The sequence below is a fragment of the Vulpes lagopus genome, chromosome 4, assembly GCF_018345385.1.
Source record: "Vulpes lagopus strain Blue_001 chromosome 4, ASM1834538v1, whole genome shotgun sequence".
NCBI lineage: Eukaryota > Metazoa > Chordata > Mammalia > Carnivora > Canidae > Vulpes > Vulpes lagopus.
In genome coordinates, this window is record NC_054827.1 from 60,723,868 (window position 1) to 60,739,665 (window position 15,798).

At 46.5% G+C, this 15,798-nt stretch overlaps 1 protein-coding gene across 1 annotated transcript in view; it reads left to right on the forward strand.

The window, feature by feature from the left end:
* Positions 1 to 4,312: 4,312 nt before the first annotated feature.
* The window catches only part of LOC121489526 (neuronal regeneration related protein), a 28,204-nt gene continuing 16,718 nt past the window's right edge, over positions 4,313 to 15,798 (forward strand). Inside the window, exons 1-3 of the mRNA XM_041752653.1 lie at positions 4,313 to 4,332; positions 4,719 to 4,756; positions 6,066 to 6,129. Coding sequence (XP_041608587.1) covers positions 6,127 to 6,129 — 3 coding nt within the window. The 5' untranslated portion in view covers positions 4,313 to 4,332; positions 4,719 to 4,756; positions 6,066 to 6,126. The remainder of the gene's footprint in view (positions 4,333 to 4,718; positions 4,757 to 6,065; positions 6,130 to 15,798) is intronic.

Below are 15,798 nucleotides of genomic sequence, written 5' to 3' on the forward strand. Positions count from 1 at the left end.
TAGCACAAATCAGGGTTTCATTAAGAAAGAGGAGGAGGGAAGAGACAACGGGTGTTAGGCAAGTAACCAGAAATGTCTACTACAGTCTGTTCCTTTCTGGAACTTACAGTCTGGTGGTAACAACAGAAAAATCAGGCCAAAGTTACAGCAGTGTGATAAGGACAGTGATGACCCCTGAGCACAAGGACTTCAAATCAGGCCAGAAGTTCAAAGCAAGTTTCCTAAAAGAAGTGATTCATCACCTACATTATGAAAAAGGAGCAAGAAATACATTGAAGAAAGGGAAGGGACATTCTGGCAGGAAAAGCAAGGGAAAAGGTCCAAGAGTCACTTGTGGGGAGCCAACCATGCATCACTGAGGTGGAGAAGAAAGGGACTAGGGATGAGGCTCAGAGAAAAAATGCTGTACAGGTTTTGTTTTATAAAGCTACACGTATGCCTACGGTGGCCGCACGTGTCACCCAAACAGAGTATGCAGTTTCACAGGAGCCAGCTCTCCGGGCCTGTGGTATAGTCCCAGAGGAACGGTGAAGAAACCCATACTACACGGTTAAATGAGTTTTCCAGGGTCACACAGAGCTGGCTCTGACCACTTTCACATACAGCTTTCTGCCTGGAACTCAAACTCCTAGAACTTGTGACCCCAAGCCATGAATGACACAGACCACAAAGAAAATTGCAAGAGTATATATTTGAGACACATCTGAATATATGAAGATATATTTGAGAATGAAATACTTAAGGGAGGTTGAGGGAAAACTGTGTCTAAAGGATACCCTCGGGGATCAATGGTTGGCTCAGCGGCTTAGCGCCTGCCTTCAGCTGAGGGCATAATCCTAGAGTCCCAGGATCAAGCCCCGAGTCCCACATCAGGCTCCCTGCATGGAGCCTGCTTCTCCCTCTGCCTGTGTCTCTGCCTCTCTCTGTGTCTCTCATGAATAAATAAAATCTTTTTTTTTTTTTAAAGATACCTTCATTATGATCAACTCTTGGGAAGGACTATCCTTTGGCATCCATGGAGGGCCAGAACATGAGGGGCAGCCTCTGACCCAAGATTCCTATATCACCTGGCTGTCACCAGTCACCGCCCAAATTCCTTGGCTTGTGATTTATCCCTGCCTCTACCCAGAATGTCCTATTCCCCCTTCTTCAGTTTGCCAGCTTTTATTCATTCTTGAGAAATTGAGTTTAAGCATCACCTCCTTTAGAAAACCTTCTTTGAATCCCTGGTCTGATGCAGGAAGAGCCTCTGGGCTCACAGTGTGCCCTTTGCAGAGCTCTGAAATCATCCTCATTGCATGGTGCTGCGCTGTGGCTTTGGCTCTGGTGGTTTCTCCACCCCCTCAGCCCAGACTGTAGATTCCACGAAGATAAGGACAGTACCTACTTCTTTTTCTTCTTTCCTAAGAAAACCTTGCTTTTGTTCAGGTCCCCCTCCCTCCTGCACACCGACCACGTGCCTTGGGGGAGGCCCCCTCTCCCATTTCAGCAGATGGAGCGGACTGTTTAAGATAGTGGTTCTCAAGTAGGGACAACTCTGCCCCTTTGAGGAACATCTGACAATGTCCGGACAGACATTTGGTTGTCACACAACCAGGGTTTGCTACCAGCATCCAGTCAGTAGATGCCAGAGATGTCACTAAACATCCTACAAGGAACAGGACATCTACCGTCTTCCACCCCATCCCTTGGCCCCATCAAAAAGTTATTCAGTAGGATCCCTGGGTGGCGCAGCGGTTTAGCACCTGCCTTTGGCCCAGGGCGCGATCCTGGAGACCCGGGATCGAATCCCACGTCGGGCTCCCGGTGCATGGAGCCTGCTTCTCCCTCTGCCTATGTCTCTGCCTCTCTCTCTCTCTCTGTGTGACTATCATAAATAAATAAAAATTAAAAAAAAAAAAGTTATTCAGTGCCAGAAGTCAGTAGCCCCGAGGTGGAGACACTGTGTTTTAAGTCAGTGTTTACGTGACTTTGCTTCCTGAATGGTCTAGGGATACACACGTGCCCTAGGTAAGCCATCAGACTGAATCGAAGGGCTATTATTCTATGACAGGAGAAGAATCGAAGAATCCAATGATAAAGCTAGAAAGTTGGATGGTGGTCATATTGTGGTAAGATTTGTGTGTAATGATTTATCCGGTAATGGGGAGGGGGTACCATGATTAGGAAGGTATTTCAGGCCAGTGGGGCCACCATACACACTGCAGGTGTGGTAGCCAGGAGCCAGGAGCACTGTGAGACAGCTGTCACTACATTTCCCCAGTGAGCAGGTGGGGTGAGGGTTCCTTTATGACCCTAATGATTAGCACAGTCTTCTCTACCCAGGACTCAGGAAGGTTCCTTCCATAGTTGGGTTGTAACCATATTCTGGAACACAGCAAATAGACTATGCTTCTGACCTTATTCTTATTTCTTATTCTTTATTATTTCTTTGAAACAACAGCAACAACAACAAAAAGCTAGGTCACCTGGACGTTTGTGGTCCAGGGAAGAAAAATTAACATCTAATAAATCCCCAATCTCCCTGTGTTTTTAAAGGACATTTTAGGGAAGTTTTGTATAAATACTGAAGTCGGCAGGCATGCATATGTGTTCTTGTAGAAATAGCTTTTGAACACACCTTTCCGGGACAGATTTGTGATTGATGTGGTGCCTTCTTGAATTACTGAGCTTGACTCTGAGGTCAAAGGTCTCAATGTTGAGATGCCCTTCATCAGCCTGCTGGGGCTTCAGGCCTATAGAAGCAGCCCTCTCCCACCACCCAACCCACTCCCCAGACCATGTCCCTGGCAGGTGAACACTGGCCCTGAAGGCATTCAGGAAGTTAGAGGAGTTTTGTGTCTTCCCTTTGTTCCTAGTAATGGCTCCAAAGTCAGTTATTTTGCAGAAAAAATGGGATGCTTTAGATTAATTCAGGGCAGCCCCTAGCTGGTCCCTTAAACATCACATCCACTGACAGTTTTGTAAGTATTGCCGCTGTAGTGGCTTTCGTAGTGTGAAAGATCTACAGTCCTGGCAACAAGTTTACAGATAATTTATTGTTCAGAATTAAGAGTGTAAAATATTGCTTTTTAAGGTTTGCTATTTCTGAACCAAAAAAACCTTAAATGTAAAAAATCAGACCATTTATAGACGTTTTTGTCAATTCTCCCTACTGCGTAACCCCAACGTCTTTTCTGACTGTTGTGATGGCAAAATACCGCTTTCAGTAAAATGTGAATGTAAATTTAGAGGAGGTTATGATCTTTTATATCTTTCTTCTTGGCCAAGCAATTTAATTAGGAAATAATCTTCTCTAACATCTCACATTTACCATAAAATGATATCCTGTTTTGTTGGCAACAAAACCAAGTGGTAGCAAAATTTGGAGCCGTTACATTACTATGAAGACAGTCAGATTTCAAATAGGAACAATTTGGGGGAAAAAAAAATCAGACATGCAAAGCACTTTTTAAAAAAGCAATCTCCCATTTTAAAAAGTAGTAATCTCAGTAGAGCAAAGAGCAGGGTGACCGGGCTAAATCCTTCAAGGAAAAGGGAGCAAGAGGGGAGTGTGTCTCGGGCCGTTCACACCAGGGCGCAGCTCTGGCCTGTCCACGCGCGCGTGTGGCTGTGTGCCCGCGTGTGTGCACAAGCGTGTGCGCGCAGGCACGCGGCCTCCAGGGGCCTTCGGGTTCTCGGGACCCCGGGCTTCCCGCGGGCGGGGGCGCGACCCGGCGGGGCTGCGGGCTGGCCCGGGCCGTGCGCAAACGCGAGCAGCGCTGCTCTTTGTGTGTCGGTTGCTGCTCGGCGGCCGCTCCTTGCGCGTTGGTTGCTGCTCGGCGGCCGCTCTGTGTCGGTTGCAGCTCGGCGGCGGCTCTTTGCGCATCGGTTGCTGCTCGGCGGCCGCTCCTGACGTGCAGGTTGCGGCTCGGCGGCTCGGCGGCTCGGCGGCGCTGCACCTCCTCCCGCCGCGCTCGGGACGGGCTCCTGCCCGGGGAGGCGGCTGCGCCCGGCGGCCCCGTTCCCTCAGATGCCCTCCGCCGCAGGTTTATGGTTACAGTAGGGCCGCCGCCTGTCCCCGCCCGGCGGGCCGAGCAGCGCCCGGGCCGCCCTCCCGCCTGGCGCGCCCCCAAACCGCCCGCTCCGCCTCCTTATTTGTCTGCAAAGCCACCGCACGTCGAGGCGGAGAAGCCCGCGGGGGCGGGAGAGGCGGGGCCGGGGTGCGCCCGGGGCGGGGCGGGGCGGCGGTGCGGGCCCCGGGTCCCCCCGAGCGGCGGGCGCAGTGGGGGCGGCGGGGGGCGCGGGGCGCGGGGCGCGGGGGGCGGGGTGCGCGCCGCCGGTTCCCGCCGAGTAAGCAGTCTGGCCCCGCGGCCACACCGTGGCTGGAGGCTCTTGCTGGCGCCGCGCCCGCCCCACAGAATTAGCTCATTGTTCACCGGCACCCTGGCGGCGGCGGCGGAGGGAGGAGGGAGGGGGGAGGGGGGAGGGGAAGGGAGGGAGAGACTCCGAGAGGAGACACACGCTCCGGGAGAGCGCGAGGCAGGGAGACCCTCCCCCCTCCTCTTTCCACGGCCGCACTTCTTGGAAGTGGAGCCGGTTTGGGTTTTGTCTCCCTCCCCTCCCCTCGCCTCTCCCTCCGCCCCTCCCCTCCCCTCCCCGCCCCCTCCCCCTCCCCTCCCCCTCCCCCCGCCGTCTTTCTAGCATGATGCCCTTTTTCATCCACATTTGTGTTTCAGGTGTAGAGAGGAGACAGTGACCGGAGCGGGCTTTGTCTGTAAGTACGTCCTCCCCCACCGCCGGCCGGGAGCGCTGCTTTCTCTTTTGTGTCGGTTTCTTGCCGTTGCTCTTAGCTGGACCCTCCAAGCCTGCACAGTTCATGCTGCTTCCCTCTCAATTTTAAAGAGCTGAAGCGTGTGCCTTGAAGAAATTCTGGTATTTTGGTCCTGCTGCATTAAGGCTGGAATTTAACTTGGGCTTTTTTTTTTTCTTTCTTTCTTTAATGCACAAGTTTCTTAAGAGGGAGAATTCTTTGGGGAAGGGGTGGGGTTTTTTGCTTGTTGGTGTGGGTGATTTTTATTCTTCTTGCTCATAAAGCATTGTTAGGAACTGTTTTTGCTTCTTTGCATTAGATGCACTTTGGTGCATGCACCCCCCACCCCCTTTATTAAATGAATTTGTGTCCCTCCATCTGTACACTTTATTACTCTCCGCCGCGCTGCCGCCAAGGGTCTTCTCAGGCATTCGATCTTGCAACACTTTTTCTGCATTTTCTCATAAAAGCAGTGGAACTTTGGGGGAGGGCGGGCTTAAAAATAAATGACTGCCTTTTGCTCGGTGTTGATAATAATCTGATTTACATTTCTGTGTATCTATAATAACATTATAGGAAAACTCTAAGAGCTTATGGTACCCTGTTGGAGAACTTTTAGTTTCTCCATTCATCTTAATTTTTGTCATAACTTATGTTAACAAAAGAACCGCGTTCTGCTGATACACAAGCTGAGAGGGAAATCACTGCAGTGTATGCATTAGTGTTGTTTGGTATAGAGAGAAGGGCATAATGGTGTATATTCCTGACTTTTTCCCCCCCAGTGTAGTTTTTTTTTTTTTTTAAGAAAAAAAAACACGGAAGGTTATGTAATGCAGTGCCATTTCCAAAAATATCCACTCCGAGGCATTACACTACACGGTGGAAGGCTGATTCCTGCTCTGCTGTCTTGATTGCAAATATACTGCCAGTAGTATGTCTGGAAACAAAGAGCAGCCAGAAAACAATCTATTTTTATCGCGTGGTTCTACTTTTAAGTTGCTAAACCTTCTGAACTCCTTCAATTTAAAGATGAACCAACTGCTAAGAATAGCCCAGGACTCTGCAGAGCGGGTGCGGGGATTCCTTTGTCCCCAGTGGAAGCCCACAGACCCCTGGAAAGCCCTCGCAGAAGCCCCAGGGGCTACAGTAATTTGCATGTAACTTATCTTAACCACAGAAAATGATTCTTTGTCTGTAATCCCTGAACAGGCTTTTTTCATTTGCTGACCTGTGGTGAGGCCATTTGTCTACTGTATTTAAACATATTTTGCAGGTTGGTCTCCCTGGACTGAAGAGAGGGAGGGTGCAAGGCCAAGACTGTTACGATTCTCAAAATGGTAAGAATGGGTCAACAGAGGAGATTCTCAGTAGATTCTTGTCTGTCTTTATTTCTTATAAATATCAACCACCCGCCTTCATCCTGCCTCAACCCCTTATTGTTCCTACCACATTTGACCTTTAAAAGGGTCTCTCTCCGGCATGTGGAGCCTTGCAGAATAGCAGTTCCTAGGAACTGGATGTGGTGAATCCAGTCTTTTGATTTGCAGTCATTTCGAATAGAAAACTGAAATTCCTCTTCCAGAAATGAAGATTTACTTAACTTGAGCAGCAAAAACCATTCTGTTCTTTAAGGAGAGTGATGTGTTGTGACACGCACGGAAGAGGTGGCAGCAGCAGGGCTCAAACAAAGCAATGGTCCCAGCCTGGAGAGAGCTAGGATGTGGCCTCCCAGCAGGAGACTGTGTCCCACTGGCCCAGAGGCCATAGTGTCTGCCGTCCTTAAGAGCAATATATATGAAGAGCATGGGGTTTGCTATTCATGTAGTCTGTCTGTTGTATCTCAAATAATATTAGCATTGATACTTTTTGTGGATTCATCACTTCTGAGAGGCATCTGCTCAGTTTCAGAAGTCAAGCATGCTACCTGTAAAGGAAAGCGTGACTATTTTGGACAAGCCCTGCAATCCACAGAGAGGGCAGTTCCGTGTGTGATGACTGATTAAAGAGCAAAAGGGATGAAATGCACATTAGAAACCGCTGACTAAGCATATCAATCTTCCATGAAAAATTTCCTCCTTGCAAATAAGGCTGGACTGCAAAAACTAATAGAGATGCCCTGTAACTTTTCAGCTAAGAACAGCGTGTCCTACTGCAGATGTTTATACTCTCTCAGACACCTCTTTGTCGCTTAGAATGTGTGATTTCCAAATTTAGTTTTAGTTTTTTTTTTTTCAAACGAGGGTGGAATTTAGTGAATCAAAATTGAATCTGATATACTTGGTGTTTTCTTTGAGAACAACCCAAGTATAGGCTTCCAAGGAGAAGAATGAATCAGAGCAATTACATGAGTTCAGTTTGAATCCTATTAACAAGTAAGCTCTTTATTTTGTGAGTCTGCCTCACCTGTCAGTTCAACAGGTGGGTGTCAAAGCCTCAAGTAAAATAGCTCTTGCTCTACCTTAGAGCATAGTGGCCAAATTAAGGAACTTGATGTGGAAGGGCAAAAGGGATGAACAGCAAATTAAACTGCTGAGTGCATTTTGTGCAGATGGTTCCTAACTTCATAGTAAGTTTCTAACTGGCCGTTGTCATAGAGTGCTGGGATGGTAATAAAGTGAACTGCCACAACGTATTTTTGTTTCTTTTTTCTTTTTTTTTCTTTCATTTTTTTTTTTTTTAAACGGAGACTGGCCACATCAGCTTGTCTTGTAGATGTTTATCTAGAAGCTTCCCCTCTGTATCACCGTGGGTAGACCACGGAGGTTCATGCATGTTGTTATATGTCAGGTGACCAGTTTGGTTAAATGTAAATTCGACCGCTGACCCTGCCAAAACCAGCCCTATAGGTCAGGCTCGGGGAGTAAATATCATGTTTCTGTATTAGTGAGCAGAATGAGCTTCGTGAAAGGCCAGCGTGTGTGCCAAAGCCGAGAATGAAAGTTGGAATGATTTGAATGCAGAAGAGTAAATCTAAATTATTATTACATGTTGTTAATTTCTAACAGTTGTCCTTTATGTATGGTGGCAGAATGAGAAATCACAGTGTGTTGCTCTTGGAAGGATTTTTACTCATGGAAAAAATTCTTACAACTTTTTGGTGATCCTTTCATCAAGATGTCAGTCCCTTTTGGCACAAGCCCATTGCCTGAAATGAAACCACCGACAGTTATTGTCTGTGGGTGATTCCAAGTAACTTTCTAGCAATTCGCTTATTCTGGGAGGCCTGAGCTAAAAGTCTTTGCGTACGTTAGTTTTTTTTTTTTCTTTTTAGTTTCCATTTTATTCTTTACAAAACTGTTATTAGTGGCATCTTCTGTCTCCTTTTCTCCTTTTTGGCAAAATGAAGTTCTTTTCTTTTCTTGATTGAAACTGGCATTACTTTGCTGATCTTTGTAGCTAGTTTACTTAAAGACTTAGCCAATGTACTATAGAAACTTCTGCTAGGGAGGCACTAGATCTAACACCCGGCCACCTCTGGAAAATATATGGACATCACTTTTCTGTTAAATGTGTATTTCCACTTAGGTAATTTAAAACATTAAAGAGGATCTAATTTCAGTGTATTTAGACTGTTAAGGGCTAATGCCAAATACAAATTTAGGATCAGCTCATTGGAGGGTAAGAAATTGCTGGTAGACCTCAGAATTCCAAACAGAGTGATTCAATATCTAGATATTTTACATACACCAAAATGATGATGTTTCACAATAATTTGAAGAAACTCAAGAATCCTAGAGTGCCTTTGCATTATCAAAAAAATACACTTTGTTAACTCTCCCAGGCACTAATCACATTGTATTCTGTGTAGGGGACTCTCAGAGCACCATGGGGGGGGGGGGAGCACCATTTATATAGATTACAGTGTATTGTGTTGTACAACTCGGTACTGTTAAACGGTGTAATTCTGAGTATAGTTTGTGGTGTCTTCATTGCCCAGAGTCTTCTTTTCAATAACTCATTCCCAAATTTTTTAGGTTATCCAGTAAGCATGCGTTTTTCCAGTTGCCCATTTTTAATTTTAATTTTTTTTTGCAGTTAACAAGATATTGTGAATCTGAAGAGATCTTCTGTATTTAATTTATATTTGGCTTTTAGCTAAATTAGAATTTCTAGGATATATTTTATGTGGGCTTTTGGTATTTAAGTGTTTTATTTGAAAGGCACTTGCTTCAGATATGTCCATGAGAAGAAAACACTTCAGAATGAGCAGATGATCTTAATGAATAGTTTGAAAAAAAATAAATTATTTAATCTAGTGTCAAGGTTAAGTCCTGATTTTAGACATGACTACCCTCTGTGCAGTAAACTTGCCTTTGCATATGTGTGTGCATGGACTCACAGTGGCATCCACATGGACTCATTATGTTTTAATAGAGATCTAGGAATTGGAACAATTTAAGTTTCTGAGGCTGATGCTGAGCTTTTCAAAAAGATGAGTTGACTCTATTGTACCGTTCATAGAGCTCTGCTTTTTGTACAGTCTGTGAAGTGGCATTCATGGGCTTACAAGGGGACTCTTTCAATAATCTCTCCGTTAACATAAGGTTTTCTTGTTTAAAGAGAAAGACAAAGATTGAGGAGGGATGAGGTCCTATTGGTAGCTGGGCCGTTGGGCTTTGGAATGTAAATTTACAGGTTGCTCAGTTGATTGTGGAGATGCTGAAGAGTACCTAGGAGGGTAATTTTATATGGTGCTATTTTACAGGAGGCCTTCCAGCACACTGTGAGGGGGAGATTGGGATTGTTTGGGGAATTAGGACAGAAGAGATTTTCTATCCAGCTTTAACCCCAGTCCAGCTTCCTCCTGAGCTATATAGAGAATTCAGGCAGGAGAAGGCATTTGAGCAGAAATCTTGGAATTAAACAGCCACTCAGAGTGTCACTCTATTTTAATGTGATAGAATTCTTAACGATTTGTATGTGAAGCATATCATAAGTACACTAAAGGAATTCACTTTATCTTAAATCTTAAAATGCATACTTCTAAAGTAGACAAATACACTTCTGAAATGTGAATACTTGAGAAAATCATAAAATGTGAATACTTCACTAAATTAGACGAGGACTGTGTACATAACAAGCATTATACATCATCCACACTGGACTGACTGGGGAGCCTTGGGGTGAAATACTGGCTTCCTTGGTCTGGCACATTTTTTTCTTTAGTGCCATTCATGGCTGAAAAGTCTTTTAAAGTCTTATCCTCACAGCCAAAGTGAAATGGAGCATTGACGTAGTTATCAGAATAATTGTGCTTCAAACAAAACAAAAAAACTTGATTTCATCTGATTCATCTTGGTTATTCAAAATGTTGCTGGAGTGATAGAAGAGTGGGCAGGATTTGCCTGAATGATCTGTGTAATTTCTTTGTTGTACAGGAAAAGACTAGGGATAAGGAAATCTTATCAGCAAATCCAATTTGAATATGCCAGAGGAAAACATATTGAATGTACTTGGACTATGTCATCTTGGTTGATCAAGGTATATTAAAAGATTCCAATTTTAAACTGTGCCTTTGCTTTGAACTGGAAAACAGATTAACCATAAATCTTAGCCCACATCTGTAGAAATCATGGTTGCTAAAAATACTATTCTGGGGTCCTAAATTTATCTGAAATGGATGTTTTGAGACATATTTTGCAGGTAGGGACAGCTTCAGGGATTTCGGTCTCAGTGGTTTAAAAAATAGCAGTGACCCTGAAATTGATCTGCTAGTGCATGACGAGTATTAGCAGCTCTAATGGTTTGGGATTTAAGCATTAACATGGCTCTCAACTAAATTCTAAATATCAATTCAGTTATTAGTAGCAATGACATGGTATTAACCTGGGAGTATCACTAGATTATACTGTCCTGCATTATTTGTTGGTTGGATCATATTCCTTTCTTCCATTGGCCAAATAAATCACAGGCTCCCAAAGGGTTTATAAACTTCATAGGCAGTGCTTAATAAAGTTTTAAATATCCGTTAGAGGCTCAATAAATATGGGGTTGGACTTTTAAAAAAATTCATCCTTAATGGCTTAATCACGTTTAGTTTTGGTGATCTGGAAGTAATTGGTATCCTTACCTTCTTCTAAAGAACTAGGAAGTTGAAGGTAGTATAATTTCAGTTTTCACAGTAAATTATTTTCCATTATTTATTAATAAGAGACAGAATTTGTGGTTAGGCCATAAAGCCACTTGCCAAAAGAGATTGGCTTGCAATTTCTCACATTTACCAGCTTTTAGAGCCACACTGATCAACCTGGTGATATGCTAGGTTGGGCCCAGCTGTGGTACTCAAAGCTCACAGCAACTTTCCCCACAGCCATTAGAATCCCCTCTGGGATCCAGGAGGAGCTTTGATCCCAGTACTGGAACTTTAAAGCCCTCACTTATTTCTAGTACGGTCTGATTCTGTAATATTATGAAAATGACCCTGAGGACACAAAGGTGCCAGGACTGAAAATACTGAAGAGAACGACAAGAGTTGCCGGTGGGATCATGCGTCTGCTCCCATGCCAGTGGAACAAGGGTTTTTGGAGCATTTTATTTGTGCTTAGCTCTTCTGCATGCCCGAGGATGCACACTTGGCCTATGCTCTCGTCAGCTCATACATTAGTTGTGGAAGGAAGACTAACGTGTGACAAACTTAACGTCATGCAATATACCTTAGTTGTGAGTTGTAAGGTGCAGGAGGATGAGATCACTGAGCACTGGAGAAACGGCTATGTTAGGGGGAACATTGTTTTTAAGGGGGTAGAAATTAAGCTAGACCCGAAGATGGCAGGTAGGCATGCCACCGCTCCCTCCTGCGACACTTGTGGCAGACATTGCTAATCATGCTTGATACTCATTATTTATTCAGCCTGGGTTCAACTAATCAGTGACTGGAGTTGGCGCTACGTTTGAAACGTAGAAGTGCACTGTTTGCTCCTTGAGAGCAGGTCCCATACCTTCTTAAGCGTTTCCTCCCCAGGGCTTAACCCTGGTCCTTAATGATTATTAAGTGAATGAAGAATTCAGAGTATTTGGATAGATTTAGATGAGAGAGAAGTGAATTCCAGATAAAGGGAAAGGTTTGCTGGCGGGAGTCAGAACGATGCATTTTTATACAGTAGGGACTGTCCTTCCTATTTAGGGCCTCGGTGCCGTCAAGGACAGACCTCAAGAACTGGAACTAGAAGTCAAGGACTCGATGTGCTAAGCCATAGGAAGCCACCAAGCAGGCATCGCAGAGGTGGCCTGTGGCCCAAGGCTATCACTTGGGTTCCAACCTCCAGGTTCTTTGCCTTTTGTTCATGCCCAACAGAAAAGATCACACAAACTTCCATGTACTTTGGGTTAGATGTAAGCTTATTTTGTCACTGCCCCTCACTGTCCTCGGGCTGGCGTGGAGTGCTGGAGAGGAGGCAGGCCCCTCGCTTTGAGGACTCGGGAAGGAGGAAGCGAGCATGGTTACCCTCTTTCCCTCGAGAAGGTGGCAGCACTTCTTCTGGGAAATTCCAGCAGCTTCATCAGTGCCCATGTGGCCGAAGAGGGCGTTGCTGCTGTGACAGCTGCCTGAAAGGAGCCACACACTTCCCTTCTGGGAGGCTGACTAGTGTAGCCACGTGCTAATCAGTTGCAACCACATGGCCCCCGTGGGTTCCCTCTCTCCACTTCTTCCTGGGTAGCCAGGAAGTGTGTCTGAGCAGTGTGTCTACACTTGCTCAGAATTGAAGCCAACGCTGACATCATCATCATCATCATGACATTTTTATAGTTTGAGGCCTACAGGCTGTTACTAAGTTAGTCAATAGTCTAATGACCATTTGAAGGGAACCTCATCACACGGTAACACAAAAGTGGGGGAGAGCCAAGACTGAGAAGGACTTTTCTGGAATTTCTTCGTCTTCACAGATGCCTAGTCTAGAACACATCTGCTTCAAGCTTTTCAATGTGGAATGATTTCACCAGCCCTTTTAGTCCCTTCCAATGTGGTTGGATTTCCCCGATTCCCTTGGTAAAAGTAACATAGGTAAGCATCGGTAAGCATAAGCATAGGTAGCATAGGTAAGCAAACCTCCTCTCACCTCACACTTCAAAATAATTTATTTTTAAATTTCTGCATGTGGACCTTTATAAATGTAATCTCTGAGACTGGGCAGCCATGCCAAGAACCATGTCGACGCATAAGGTAGATATTTTCCTCGAGGGCCCAGCCACTCGGTTCTCTGAGCATACCCCAGGAGCCCCTCCCGTGTCTTCATGGACTCAGGCCTGGAAAGAATGCTCCTTCTGACAAAGCCATTCTTCCTTTGAAACTGAGCGTAAATGGCAGCTTCTGCAGGAAACCCAGGCGTGCACAGCCAGCGGGGATCTTCTCCTGCTCTCCAGACAGCACCTCGCTTACAACACGCTCCTTGTCGCTGGCTTATTTCAGCCCTCTGTGGCCGTAGACGTGAAACAAGAACACCGGCCCCTGGTAAATGGGGATTGCAGTGCAGGCTGTGATGCCTTGCTGGTTTTTTTCTTCTTCTTTTCCTCTATGGTCAGGATGATGAATTCAGATGTGGAGAAGTTCATCCCAGAGAGGGAACCCTAGAACAGCTGGTGGAGTTGATTGGGTTCTCTTCCCACAAGGTGGCGGGAAGGCCTCGCCTGTGCTGACTGTTCTGATGGGACCTGGAAGGGATCCCACAACGTCTCTGAGCCCATCTGGTGGCTCCTTGGGTTCCTGTCCCGGAGCTGGCACATCCTTAGTGATCAATGAATGTGCGTGAGATAAATGAATGAGTCCATAGTGGTGGACACGTGAAGATCTGTTACTCCTGGGCAGAACCAGGTGACCCACCTTGAGATTTCGAGCCGGTGACAGCCCAGAGCTTCGCAGAAGTGTGACAGCTCAGGTTGTAAGATTTACGCTCGAAAGTGAGAGGAGCAGGACAGATGTGGGATGTCCTGGCGGGGAGCAGCCCCGCGCTAGCTCCACCCAGGAGGCCCTCCGAGCCCCAAGGCTCCCATGGGAGGGTCCCCTTGCTCAGGAAACCCCAGCTGTGGATGGTCCTGGTAAAGTGCGGGCTGCGGGGCTCAGGCTGTCGGTGCTGCCCCCGACCCCCCGCCCGGCTGCAGCCATGTCACCGGCTCTGGTTCCACGAGGTGACGGGACGCACAAGCGAATCCAGTGCCCGCCGCCGCCTGCCAGCGATGTCCGTCCTGAGCGTCGTGCCTGGACAGGCGCCAGGGTGTCCTAGCTGGGGGTTCCCCTGACTCCTGGCCACGAGACCCGTCCTTGCTGGGCCCCGACTCACAGATGCGCACCTGCAGAGGGGAGGTGGCCGGGGTGAGTGGGGTGGGGGGGAAGGGGGGGAGCTGAGCTGAGCAGGGCGAGAGCGGCTGCGGGACAGAGAGCGCTGGGGCTGCCCTCCGGCCCCGCCCGGCCGCTCAGGTCACCATCGAGCGGCCTCCGATTACTGGGGCAGGTGACAGGCTTCCTGTCCGACTTGTGTTGATCCGACTCCAGCAGGGAAAAGTACTGCGGCCCGAGCCTGACGGGGAGGACGCTGCAGGCGCTTGTGCTTGAGGCGGGTCCAGGCCTCAGGAGGACACTCTGCTTGGCTCAAGTCCACACAGGTACAGGACCTGGGGTTGGACGGGAAGGAGGAGAAAGGAGGAGACCCCGCGTGTTGGCAGCCACCGATCACTACTGTCAAGGAAAAGCTAGGACGAGAAGTTAGATGGAGGCCAGGTATGAAGATCCTGACAAACACGACTGAGGGAGTGCTGCTAAGTACTCTTCCAAGAAGTACGGTTACGTGTCCTTCATTAGGTGACCCTAGTGAAAGTTCCCCAGAAGCTTCCCGGGACCGCCCTCCGCAGGTCTGTTCTTATTTTGCAAGGCAGGTGCTGAGTCTTGGTGGGTCAGGGTGCAGGTGGGGCCTCGGTGATCACTGCGATCGCGGCCGGGAGGTTGCAGCCGGAAGGATGAGGGTGCGCAGGGGGTGGAACCACTCTCCGAAACATGGGCTCACAGGGCCTTGCAGTGGTGTGTGCTGCAGAGAACTCAAATTTGAAAAGATGACTTAATTATGAGCCCCCTCCGTTTCTGGATAGACAGCCCAGGATTTGGTGACTTAGTTGTTTAAAAAAAAAAACCAAAAAAAACTTTCTTGAAAAAAACGTTTTTGCTGCTTTGGCACTTCCAGCCTGAACTAACGGGATGTGCTCTTGATAGGACGCTCATTCTATAGGACTGAAGGCTGCTACCAGCTACTCAGGACCTCACAGAAAGTAGGTTCGTGGTACATATTTTTTAATTGGTTGGATAATTGAGATTCTACACCCAACCAATTGAGTTACTCCAGCCTCGGAAGTTCCGCCCAACATCTTCTCTGAGTCCTGCTCCTGTACATGAGTTTGATCCTTAATTACCTGGATTTGACTGTTGGCAAAGCCTCTGCGCCCTGGACCATAACCGGGTCTGCATCTCCTGCTGCCCTGTGGAGACTCGGGTCTAATGGTACATCACGAAATGCCCCCGGCCTTTGGATATTTTGCTCACTTCTTGATAATAGAATCTTAAATTGTTCTGATCTTGTTATCAAGGTCTGGGAGCCAAGTCTCCACATCTTTTTATCTTTATTAAGCATATTCCTTTTCCTTTTTTTTTTAAAATGAAGACTGCTTTTTAAGCTTTAATTTTATTATATGAAGCTTAACCATCTACACTGTCACAATCAATTCAATCAGAAATTCAATTAAGTTCTTTGGCATCACAAAAACAACTCATTTGATTATTAATGTGAATTTTTACTAAATTGATCAGCTACTTTTACATTGTTTAGAGGAAGCCAGAGGAACGCCATATCTTTGAGTGTCGTTGAGCACAGCATTCCGAATGCAATCAGAGGATCAAGTGCTACATACCTTGTTATTTATTATTTAGTACCTTTGTGATGGTAATAACTAATGGTTTGTTAGCCCATCTCTGTCTTCCCTTTTTTGTTGTTGTTCTTTTGTCTTAGAACTATCTGCATTCCTAC